The 13,004-nt window shown below is 44.9% G+C and overlaps 1 protein-coding gene across 1 annotated transcript in view; it reads left to right on the forward strand.

The window, feature by feature from the left end:
* EPHX4 (epoxide hydrolase 4) overlaps nucleotides 1–12,602 on the forward strand; it is a 109,337-nt gene extending 96,735 nt beyond the window's left edge. The window contains exons 6-7 of the mRNA XM_075322322.1: nucleotides 10,038–10,186; nucleotides 11,682–12,602. Coding sequence (XP_075178437.1) covers nucleotides 10,038–10,186; nucleotides 11,682–11,916 — 384 coding nt within the window. The 3' untranslated portion in view covers nucleotides 11,917–12,602. The remainder of the gene's footprint in view (nucleotides 1–10,037; nucleotides 10,187–11,681) is intronic.
* Nucleotides 12,603–13,004: the final 402 nt, after the last annotated feature.

The following is a 13,004-nucleotide window of genomic DNA, read 5'->3' on the forward strand; positions in this document are numbered from 1 at the left end:
CGCAGGGCATGTAAGTCCGTGTGACGGGGGTATGCGAGGTTTTGCGACACGGGCAGCGATATGCCCGTGCCGCTCAACCGACGGGGGCGGGTACGATCGCTTGCGATCTTGCTAGCAAGATCGCAGCGTGTAAAGCCCGCTTTAGAGATAAGCTTACAGGAGCAAAGTAGATAGCAGAAGTATATTAGGAAAGTGTTTGTTAGGAAGAGTTAGGATAAAAGAAAAAGGATCACATTAGTAGTGTAAACCTCTTTAACTTCCCTCCCAGACTAGCACTACTCCTTTGATGTTGGTGTTGTGTCTTCTGGCAGTCATGAGACATTGTTTTGTCATGTGACCACTTCAGCCGATCAGATTGACATAACAATGTCATGTGAGTGTGGGGAAACATAGTGCCAACTGTGAAGGAGCGTTGGTGGGCCAGGAGGTAAATATATGCTTTTAATATTTTTATGGCCACTTTAGCTGTTAAGAAATGGTTGTTCAGGAGTAGACAATCCCTTTAAAGGAGATGTCTCATAATGGCGGACTTCTTTAATATTATAAATCCTTCTTCTAAAAAAACAAACAGTTACCATCAGATGCTGTGTTAGGCTGCTTTCACACTACGTTTTCTTAACATCCGTCAAGAACGTTTTTTTAACGCAAAAACGGATCCAGTGCAAATGCGTTTTCATTTCAATGCATTTGCAATGGACTCGCGTTCACATGCGTTTGCGTGCGGTATAGTGAGGATCCAGTGACTTGCAGTTTTTTAACTTTTTTCAAAAACGCTACTTGTAGCGTTTTTGAGCTGCGTCCAAATACTGCAAATTGCTGGATCCTGACTAAACAGCATGCAAACGCATGTGAACGCTGGCATGCTGATAGACAGGATCCTGCTTGCTCTACTGAGCATGCCCAGAAACCAGCCTGTCATGATCAGTCTCTCTCTACCTCCCTCCCTCCCCCTCTCTCTCCACCTCCCTCTCTCCCCCTCCCTATCTCTCCACTCTCCCCCGCCTGAGAGCGGAGGACGCGCGTAACCAAGGTAAACATCGGGTAACCGCGGTCTTAGTTACCCGATGTTTATCTTGGTTACGTGTGCAGGGAGCAGGCAACCGGCTCCGAGCAGCTGCAGATGCTCGTAACCAATGTAAATATCGGGTATCCAAGCAAGTTACCTGATGTTTACTTTGGTTACGAGCCTCCACAGCTGTCAGATGTCGGCTCCCAGTCTTTCACGTTCAGTTCCCCTCACTTCCGATCACATGACTCCAATGCCCACCCATAAACTTAAAGTGACAGGATCCTGCAAAATAACACATGCATTTGCATGCGTTTTTCTTTGCAAAAACAGGATCCGCTTTTGCAGCAAAAAAACGTTCATGACGGATGTTAAAAAAATGTAGTGTGAAGCAGCCTTAGCTGCTAAACTTTAGTGTTACATGCAACAATGAAATGAAGTAGTACCGTACATGGATGGATTGTGTTTCATGGATTGTGTTTCTTATAGCAATATATGATGCTCTGGCTGATGGAGGCAAGTCTTCAGCTAAGGAGCACCCTATATGATAAACATATGTCCTAATTAGGAATAGAGACTGAGGTTGTTGAGCTAAGACAGGGGTGGGGAACCTCCGGCCCGCGGGCCGTATGCGGCCCGCCATGACCTTTTCTGCGGCCCCCGGGCACATTCCACAGTCCACAGAGCTCGGGAGGCAGCAGCGTCTTGCTTGCTGCTGGCCCTTTAAACCCTGTATGGCTTACGTCCTCATGCTAGCGTGAGGACGTACTTTGTGGGTGGAGTAAGCGCTCAACTCGCTCTTTTTCCACAGAAGAGAAGCTACTACCTCAGCGTCCGACAGGTGTGTTTGTGCTCCCATGCCTGTGTGTGCCCCTGCACATCCCCACTGCAGCCTGTGCTCCGTGCAGCGTCCCGTCCACCTTGCGCATCCCCACTGCAGCGTCCCGTCCTCCTTGTGCATTCCCACTGCAGCCTGTGCTCCGTGCAGCGTCTCATCCTCCTCACTCTCCCCCACGGCAGCCTGTGCTCCTCACTCTCCCCCACGGCAGCCTGTGCTCCTCACTCTCCCCCACGGCAGCCTGTCCCCCTGTGGCCTCCCCACGGCAGCCTGTGCCCCTGTCGCCTCCACACTGCTGCCTATGCCCCTGCGGCCTCCACACTGCTGCCTGTGCCCCCCTGGTATGTCAGAACCCCTAGCAATATCCTTATATTTCTCCCAGCCCTCCCAAGTGATATATAATCCTCCCCAGTGATATATAATCCTCCCCAGTGATATATAATCCTCCCCAGTGATATATAATCCTCCCCAGTGATATATAATCCTCCCCAGTGATATATAATCCTCCCCAGTGATATATAATCCTCCCCAGTGATATATAATCCTCCCCAGTGATATATAATCCTCCCCAGTGATGTCTAGTCCTCGCAGCCCTCCCCAGTGATGTCTAGTCCTCCCAGCCCTCCACAGTGATGTCAAGTCCTCGCAGCCCTCCCCAGTGATGTCTAGTCCTCCCAGCCCTCCCCAGTGATGTCTAGTCCTCGCAGCCCTCCCCAGTGATGTCTAGTCCTCGCAGCCCTCCCCAGTGATGTCTAGTCCTCCCAGCCCTCCACAGTGATGTCTAGTCCTCCCAGCCCTCCCCAGTGATGTCTAGTCCTCCCAGCCCTCCCCAGTGATGTCTAGTCCTCCCAGTCCTCCACAGTGATGTCTAGTCCTCCCAGCCCTCCACAGTGATGTCTAGTCCTCCCAGCCCTCCCCAGTGATGTCTAGTCCTCGCAGCCCTCCCCAGTGATGTCTAGTCCTCGCAGCCCTCCCCAGTGATGTCTAGTCCTCCCAGCCCTCCACAGTGATGTCTAGTCCTCGCAGCCCTCCCCAGTGATGTCTAGTCCTCCCAGCCCTCCCCAGTGATGTCTAGTCCTCGCAGCCCTCCCCAGTGATGTCTAGTCCTCGCAGCCCTCCCCAGTGATGTCTAGTCCTCCCAGCCCTCCACAGTGATGTCTAGTCCTCCCAGCCCTCCCCAGTGATGTCTAGTCCTCCCAGCCCTCCCCAGTGATGTCTAGTCCTCCCAGTCCTCCACAGTGATGTCTAGTCCTCCCAGCCCTCCACAGTGATGTCTAGTCCTCCCAGCCCTCCCCAGTGATGTCTAGTCCTCGCAGCCCTCCCCAGTGATGTCTAGTCCTCGCAGCCCTCCCCAGTGATGTCTAGTCCTCGCAGCCCTCCCCAGTGATGTCTAGTCCTCGCAGCCCTCCCCAGTGATGTCTAGTCCTCGCAGCCCTCCGCAGTGATGTCTAGTCCTCCCAGCCCTCCCCAGTGATGTCTAGTCCTCCCAGCCCTCCCCAGTGATGTCTAGTCCTCCCAGCCCTCCACAGTGATGTCTAGTCCTCCCAGCCCTCCACAGTGATGTCTAGTCCTCCCAGCCCTCCCCAGTGATGTCTAGTCCTCCTAGCCCTCCACAGTGATGTCTAGTCCTCCCAGCCCTCCCCAGTGATGTCTAGTCCTCCTAGCCCTCCCCAGTGATGTCTAGTCCTCCCAGCCCTCCCCAGTGATGTCTAGTCCTCCCAGCCCTCCCCAGTGATGTCTAGTCCTCCCAGTCCTCCCCAGTGATGTCTAGTCCTCCCAGTCCTCCACAGTGATGTCTAGTCCTCCCAGCCCTCCACAGTGATGTCTAGTCCTCCCAGCCCTCCCCAGTGATGTCTAGTCCTCCTAGCCCTCCCCAGTGATGTCTAGTCCTCCCAGCCCTTCCCAGTGATGTCTAGTCCTCCCAGCCCTCCCCAGTGATGTCTAGTCCTCCCAGCCCTCCCCAGTGATGTCTAGTCCTCCCAGCCCTCCACAGTGATGTCTAGTCCTCCCAGCCCTCCACAGTGATGTCTAGTCCTCCCAGCCCTCCCCAGTGATGTCTAGTCCTCCTAGCCCTCCCCAGTGATGTCTAGTCCTCCCAGCCCTCCCCAGTGATGTCTAGTCCTCCCAGCAATGTATATTCCTTCCAGCCCTCCCCAGTGATGTATATGCCCTCAGCATCTCCTGTGATGTATATGCCCTCAGCATCTCCTGTGATGTATATGCCCTCAGCATCTCCTGTGATGTATATGCCCTCAGCATCTCCTGTGATGTATATGCCCTCAGCATCTCCTGTGATGTATTTACAGCAGTCCCAGCTGACACAAACGTGGAAAAACAGTTGTGAGAAGCAATAAGATCAATATTGAATAATATAGCCGCACCAAAAACAAGAAGCTTCAGCCGCCACGATGAGTTAATTGTTTGACTAAGTATAGCAGGGTAATTTTAAGTTGATAGTTTTGTGCGGCCCCCGAAGGTTGGTAGAAAATTCCAAATGGCCCTCGGCATTAAAAAGGTTCCCCACCCCTGAGCTAAGAGAACCACCAAAGAATGCTTAGTATGTTGCAATACTAGGGAAACTTCAAGTCTAGTGACTTTTGTATTTTTTGTATTGAAATGCTCCTATAATCAAATTGCAAGTTGCAGCATTTTGTGTTCTGTTAACAGATGTATGCCCCCTCCATTAAATAATGTGGTTGTATATTCTATATATTCTTATTATCAGGTGTAGCATTAATGTAGTGGAAGGAAATTTATAAGATAATTAGTGTATAAAGAGCGTGATCAAAAGAGATAATCCACAAGCGAGAAATAGCTGCGAGTATCAAGAGTGCACTAAATTTCTACACTACGTTAAAAAAAAATTGTTTAAAAGAACAGAGAGTCCTCAGTGGTTGATACCTTTTAATGGCTAACTGAAAAGATGGTAATAATTGCAAGCTTTCGAGACTACTCAGGTCTCTTCATCAGGCATGGTATAACACAAAATCTGAAGAGTCACATATTTATACACAACAGGACTTAGAATAGTGCAGTAAAAAAAAAAAAAAAAAAAAAGAACAAGTTATATGAAACAGAACTATCTCTATGGCAGGGGGCAAACTGTTGTGGGGCCATAAATACTGCTGCAGTTCAGTGTGAAAGTTTTATTGTCCTTTGATAAGGGTCTGGTCCAGGGCTGGGACACGCTCGGATGGTCAGAGGAGCACATCTTTTAACTGATGTAAAAAGACATGAATCCATGAGACACATTCATTCCTTCTCTGAATGTGTCAAAGGTCATCATAAGTTTGTACTCCCATAGTCTCCTATCTCTCTGGGACTTGAAGTTTCCTTTCAATACCAGCAATTTCATGTCCATGATGCTGTGGTCTGGGTTACAAAAATGTTTGGCCACAGGTAGATCCATCCTTTTTTCCCTTAATTGTGTGGCGGTGAGAATTCATCCTTGTCCTGAGCTGTTGTCCGGTCTCCCCTACATACAGACCCCCAGTTGGACATTTGGTACATATAATTAAGTACACCACATTGGTTGTGGTGCAGCTGAAGGTACCTGGGATCTTGTAGTCCTGATGTGATCTGGGAATCTTTATCTTGTCCGTTGTCAATATTAATGGACAGGTCTTGCATTTTTTCTGGTTGCAGGGAAATGTTCCTGTTGATGTTGGAGAGGACAGGGAGCTTCTGACAATGATGCTTCTTAGATTTGGGGGCTGTCTAAAACACAGAAGTGGGGGGTCTGGAAAAATAGATTTTAACCGGGCATCTTTTTGCAGTAATGGTTGTAGTTTCCGTGCAGCTCCTCTAAACACCTCCAGATGTGGATTGTAGGTGACTACAAGAGGGACCCGGTTGTTCTCTTCTTTGGTTTTATAATGTAGAAGATGGTTTCTTGATATTCTGGTGGCTCTTATAATCTGGTTTTCAATTGTTCTTGGGTGGTAGCCTTGATTCAGAAAGGTTTTTCTGAGGCCCTCAAGGTGATTGTCTCTATCTGTACTGTTGGAACATATCCGATTGTACCTGATAGCCTGGCTGTATACAATAGAGTTTTTTATGTGTTTTGGATGAAAACTGTCCCATTTCAGGTATGTTGGACGGTCAATTGGCTTCTTGTACAGGGATGTCTGTATTTCATTGTTCCGTAGTTTAATGATGGTGTCCAAGAAGTTGATTTCCGTGCAGGAGTAGTTGAGTGTTAGGTTGATGGTGGGATGAAACTGATTAAATTGTTCATGGAAGGTCTTCAGCTGCTGCTCAGACTCTGTCCAGATAATTAAAATATCATCAATGTAACGGTAGTAGGCCAGAGGCCTGATAGGACAAGAGGATAAAAAGTCACTCTCAAGCTTGGCCATGAAAAGATTTGCATATTGTGGTGCCATTTTGCTTCCCATTGCAGTCCCAGTCTCCTGTAGATATATGTCATTGTCAAATGCAAAGTAATTATGGGTGAGGATGAATTTTGTAAGCTTCACCACAGAATTGGCATCAGTTCCTGTATTTTCCAGGAAAATTTTGCAAGCATTTAATCCATCCTGGTGTGGAATATTCGAGTACAAGGATTCCACATCCATAGTGGCAAGGATGGTTCCCTCTGGAAGAGGACCTATTGCTGATAGTTTTTTCAATAGGTCAGTAGTGTCCTGGATGTAGCTGGTTGTATCCCTTACCAAGGGTTTAAGGATACCCTCTACCCATCCAGAGACTTGTTCAGTGAGGGTGCCCACACATGAAATGATGGGTCTTCCTGGGTTTCCAGATTTGTGAATTTTGGGAAGCATGTAGAATGTGCCTATTCTTGGACTCACCGGTATCAGTTCATCAGTTCTTATGGATATGTCAGGCAGACAAGAGGCCAACTTGTTAAGTTCCTTGTAATAGTCCTGTGTAGGGTCAGACTCCAATTTCTTATAGTAGCGTGTGTCCATCAGTTGTCTGTGTGCTTCCTTCATGTAGTCTGATTTGTTCATCATGACTATTGCACCCCCCTTGTCTGCAGGTTTAATGATGATTTCTTTGTTGGTTTTCAAAGATTTTATGGCCCTTCTCTCCTGGGCACTGATGTTGGATGGTTGCCTCCTGTGTGTGTCTAGGAAAGTGGATTTTACCAAATGTCTGAAAGTGTCTATATAGTTATCCAGATGAGGGTTGCGTCCTGGTGGAGGTGTCCAATCTGATCTTTTCCTGGTTGTCAAGATCCGTCTTCCTTCAGTCTGGGAGGATTCTGAAACATCTGCATCGCTAAAATATTCCCTCAGACGTAGTCTCCTGAAGTAATCTTTTAAGATTACTTCAGGAGACTACGTCTGAGGGAATATTTTAGCGATGCAGATGTTTCAGAATCCTCCCAGACTGAAGGAAGACGGATCTTGACAACCAGGAAAAGATCAGATTGGACACCTCCACCAGGACGCAACCCTCATCTGGATAACTATATAGACACTTTCAGACATTTGGTAAAATCCACTTTCCTAGACACACACAGGAGGCAACCATCCAACATCAGTGCCCAGGAGAGAAGGGCCATAAAATCTTTGAAAACCAACAAAGAAATCATCATTAAACCTGCAGACAAGGGGGGTGCAATAGTCATGATGAACAAATCAGACTACATGAAGGAAGCACACAGACAACTGATGGACACACGCTACTATAAGAAATTGGAGTCTGACCCTACACAGGACTATTACAAGGAACTTAACAAGTTGGCCTCTTGTCTGCCTGACATATCCATAAGAACTGATGAACTGATACCGGTGAGTCCAAGAATAGGCACATTCTACATGCTTCCCAAAATTCACAAATCTGGAAACCCAGGAAGACCCATCATTTCATGTGTGGGCACCCTCACTGAACAAGTCTCTGGATGGGTAGAGGGTATCCTTAAACCCTTGGTAAGGGATACAACCAGCTACATCCAGGACACTACTGACCTATTGAAAAAACTATCAGCAATAGGTCCTCTTCCAGAGGGAACCATCCTTGCCACTATGGATGTGGAATCCTTGTACTCGAATATTCCACACCAGGATGGATTAAATGCTTGCAAAATTTTCCTGGAAAATACAGGAACTGATGCCAATTCTGTGGTGAAGCTTACAAAATTCATCCTCACCCATAATTACTTTGCATTTGACAATGACATATATCTACAGGAGACTGGGACTGCAATGGGAAGCAAAATGGCACCACAATATGCAAATCTTTTCATGGCCAAGCTTGAGAGTGACTTTTTATCCTCTTGTCCTATCAGGCCTCTGGCCTACTACCGTTACATTGATGATATTTTAATTATCTGGACAGAGTCTGAGCAGCAGCTGAAGACCTTCCATGAACAATTTAATCAGTTTCATCCCACCATCAACCTAACACTCAACTACTCCTGCACGGAAATCAACTTCTTGGACACCATCATTAAACTACGGAACAATGAAATACAGACATCCCTGTACAAGAAGCCAATTGACCGTCCAACATACCTGAAATGGGACAGTTTTCATCCAAAACACATAAAAAACTCTATTGTATACAGCCAGGCTATCAGGTACAATCGGATATGTTCCAACAGTACAGATAGAGACAATCACCTTGAGGGCCTCAGAAAAACCTTTCTGAATCAAGGCTACCACCCAAGAACAATTGAAAACCAGATTATAAGAGCCACCAGAATATCAAGAAACCATCTTCTACATTATAAAACCAAAGAAGAGAACAACCGGGTCCCTCTTGTAGTCACCTACAATCCACATCTGGAGGTGTTTAGAGGAGCTGCACGGAAACTACAACCATTACTGCAAAAAGATGCCCGGTTAAAATCTATTTTTCCAGACCCCCCACTTCTGTGTTTTAGACAGCCCCCAAATCTAAGAAGCATCATTGTCAGAAGCTCCCTGTCCTCTCCAACATCAACAGGAACATTTCCCTGCAACCAGAAAAAATGCAAGACCTGTCCATTAATATTGACAACGGACAAGATAAAGATTCCCAGATCACATCAGGACTACAAGATCCCAGGTACCTTCAGCTGCACCACAACCAATGTGGTGTACTTAATTATATGTACCAAATGTCCAACTGGGGGTCTGTATGTAGGGGAGACCGGACAACAGCTCAGGACAAGGATGAATTCTCACCGCCACACAATTAGGGAAAAAAGGATGGATCTACCTGTGGCCAAACATTTTTGTAACCCAGACCACAGCATCATGGACATGAAATTGCTGGTATTGAAAGGAAACTTCAAGTCCCAGAGAGATAGGAGACTATGGGAGTACAAACTTATGATGACCTTTGACACATTCAGAGAAGGAATGAATGTGTCTCATGGATTCATGTCTTTTTACATCAGTTAAAAGATGTGCTCCTCTGACCATCCGAGCGTGTCCCAGCCCTGGACCAGACCCTTATCAAAGGACAATAAAACTTTCACACTGAACTGCAGCAGTATTTATGGCCCCACAACAGTTTGCCCCCTGCCATAGAGATAGTTCTGTTTCATATAACTTGTTCTTTTTTTTTTTTTTTTTTTTTTACTGCACTATTCTAAGTCCTGTTGTGTATAAATATGTGACTCTTCAGATTTTGTGTTATACCATGCCTGATGAAGAGACCTGAGTAGTCTCGAAAGCTTGCAATTATTACCATCTTTTCAGTTAGCCATTAAAAGGTATCAACCACTGAGGACTCTCTGTTCTTTTAAACAATTTTTTTTATCTCTACTGGCTAACACGGTACAAAGATATATTTTACTTACACTACGTTATAAATCTTTATGGGTTTTGGCAATAGAATACTGATAATATATAATTTATGATAATGTAAGCCCTCATTAGCCACACAACACATAAGATAAACAATATTGCAGATATTTTAGGAAAAAAAACCATTCTGTTACTAGAATACACCTAATGCTGTTTTGGCTTCACTTACCTAGACCAATGATCGATCCTAAATATGATGAACTGCTGTTGTTCTTGTAGATGGGGTTACTCAATGAGTTCACTGGTTCCTAGTGACTTGATAGGCTGCATTCTCATGAATACTGATTGAGCCTACACAATGGTTCCCTCCACTGTATGTAGGTGAGAGATGCACTTTAAAAAGTGAGCTAACATATGTATAGAAGATATACATTACTGTGTTCCCAAATGCGATGTGATATTGCATTCGTACTTTTTTCTTCTTTTATAGATCCTTAAAGATTTGTTCACTAGTGAATCAACCGGAATTAAAAGGCACAACTCCAGGTTCACAGTGGAGGACATGGAGGCATATCTTTATGTATTTTCACAGCCAGGAGCCCTCAGTGGCCCTTTAAACCATTATCGTAATATATTTAGGTGAGTTATTTTATCACTTTATTCCATAGTTAGGCCAATTATATTTGACTCCAACATGACTATAACAGTCATTCTACTGAACTATTGTCACGCTTGGTATTGGGCAATGCCAGATGAATGGCGAAAAGGAGGGAGGGGGGGGGAACCCTGTCTCTAGGGAAGTGGGAAGATAGTGACCCCTTGTAAAATCTACCACTGGCCCATGCCCCCCCTAACGTCCTAACGTAGATAGATAGATTCCACACATTTACGCAGATCAGTATACCTAGACCCTGGCTGACCCTGAAATAGGCCCTAGGTAGTGACCGGATGGGATGAGCACTAGTCAACCCCATTATGACCTAAAGAATATACAAGGAAAACAGAACAGAGAAATTCAAATGGAGAACTTATCTGCAAACTCACCATCTGCTCCAACTCATTGACTAACATTGGTCAGAGTGCAATGCGAGTCATATGCTCATGTGAGCGTACCCTAAAGGAAACTTGTCAGGTCCCATATCTGTATCCTCAACTGCTAGAACATTAGATTTTTCTTTTATTGTAATAAGAAATTTTATGTGCTTATTAATGCAGGAATGTTTGAGAAATTTACGTTCAGTATGCAGCATTGTATATACATATGAATCATAACTAGTCCAATGACACATCGCATCCCCCAAACTAGTCCTGCTTCAGATTTTCTAATTACACCCTCTTGTTTATTTTCAATGGATAACCACTTCCAGTATTTTTGAGGTGTGTCACATTAATGTCCTTTATTGTCATGAGTGTGTCTCTGGGAAGATCTCTTGCAAATCTGAGATCAGAATGTTACAACACCTTATTGCTCACAGATCCACTACTTGTAGTTGAGTGAAATCTACTTTATTTTAGTGCTGCAGAGGTTAAGCACTCTTTCCTTTCTGACTGTCCTTTGTAACCTTAATCCCAGGTACAGCTCTTTTGTGACCACACCCCTTCACTATAAAAAGTCATGTATCTTACCATCCAACCCCAGTTATAAAATCTCATTCTTAAGCTGACCGCTTTGGAAGGAGTCTGTCTCTGAAAGAAGCTGAGGAGTCGTGAATATTCCAGCATTGGCGTTTTGCTGCATTGAAGAAACTTGGAGTGTTATCCTTTTTTTGTCTTTTTCCCCCTGTCTGTCTCCCTTACCTGGTGTTGTATTATTGTAGTGGCGTGACTAGTGCTCTCACTGGCCTTCTCACTAGCCAGGGTGAGTTCACAGCCAACGATGGGGAAAAGGGCCTGTATAAGGACATTAGGGAACTTAGGGTACAGACTAAGGTGAGCTGCAGGAGGAGTCCCCTCTCCCTATTGCCAGGGCTTCCCTTCTATTCCTTAACCGTTGTTACCCTTGCATTGCGTTGAACACTGTTAGTCTGTACACTCTGGTGTGACAGATAAACGTTTCAACTATGAACATTAATATTTTATTATATTCATGAATAATTTTTACGCAAATGTTTTATTTTCTATTTCCTTCCTATAGCTGCCTACCACTAAAACATCACCAGGTCACCATGCCAACTCTGCTATTATGGGGAGAACATGATGCCTTTGTTGAAGTGGAGATGGCAGAACTAACAAGAGTCTATGTGAAGAATTACTTTCAGTTATCAGTATTGTCACAAGGTAGCCATTGGCTTCAGCAAGATCAAGCAGAATTGGTGAACACCTTGATATGGACTTTTCTACATGAAGACAGATTTCGAATAAAAGACTGATTTTGGCACAATTATATAGACATATACAAAGGTCTACTCTTACTTTTAAACTCTCTTTACTGCTAGGAAATAAAGGGAAAAAATCACCTAGCGGGAAGATGGTCTATTTATTAAATTAGAAAACAACAGAAATGATCTAACGAAGGGCCATATTTAGCTTGTCTCAGTGAACATGGTCGCTGTACTGAGTCTACTATAATGTCACCGTGTATTATAAAGCAGAGCGGATTGTCCCGTAAGCTGTGTCAATTGTCAATGCCAGTCTGATTTGTAGTGTTATATTTTGCACATATACATGCCTTAACATCTCTGAGTTTACACAGTACAAAAAACAAAAGTCATGGAAGTCTCGGATATTTTGCGTTATTTGAAATTGTTGTGTGGTGCCTTGTAAAACTTTTTAAAACTTTAAATACAGGGGTGCCATTGGCCAACTGGTCATATGGATATAATTTAGTTTTTATTTTTTTACTACATTTTGTAACCTCACTAAAATGTTGTCACTACACAGAATGGCCTGTCCTGATCCTGTGACTCTTTGTACTGGAATCTGTTATGGTGGTTCTGTGCGTTTCTGCTGTTTGTTGTTGTTGATTATAAGGACGTGAAAAAAAAAATTGAAATGTTTTACCTCACCGTAATAACTAGCACAATGTCAAATATACATTAATACTGTGCATTCAGTCTTTGGCTTGGTTACTTGCAATGAATACAATATATGCAGATTTTAACCTCATGTAACAAAATACAATGCACTTGCTTAAAGGGAACCTGTCAGCAGATTTGGGGTCTATAAGCTGCGGCCACCACTAGTGGGCTCTTATATACAGCATTCTAACATGCGGTGAAGTTGGGTCATATGGACGTCTCCATTCTCCGGTGCCGGTGCATCCTGTTCCGGCCATCTTTGTCGACCTTCTTCTGAAGCCGGGGTGCATGACGCGTCCTACGTCATCCACACTCACCGGCATTGAGGTCTTGCACAGGTGCACTTTAACCTGCCCTCAGCAGGGCAGATCAAAGTATTGTGGTGCGCCTGCGCGGGACTGGCGAGTGTGTATGACGTAGGACGCGTCATGTACACAGGC

Source organism: Anomaloglossus baeobatrachus, chromosome 8 (genome assembly GCF_048569485.1).
Source record: "Anomaloglossus baeobatrachus isolate aAnoBae1 chromosome 8, aAnoBae1.hap1, whole genome shotgun sequence".
In the NCBI taxonomy this organism is placed as follows: domain Eukaryota; kingdom Metazoa; phylum Chordata; class Amphibia; order Anura; family Aromobatidae; genus Anomaloglossus; species Anomaloglossus baeobatrachus.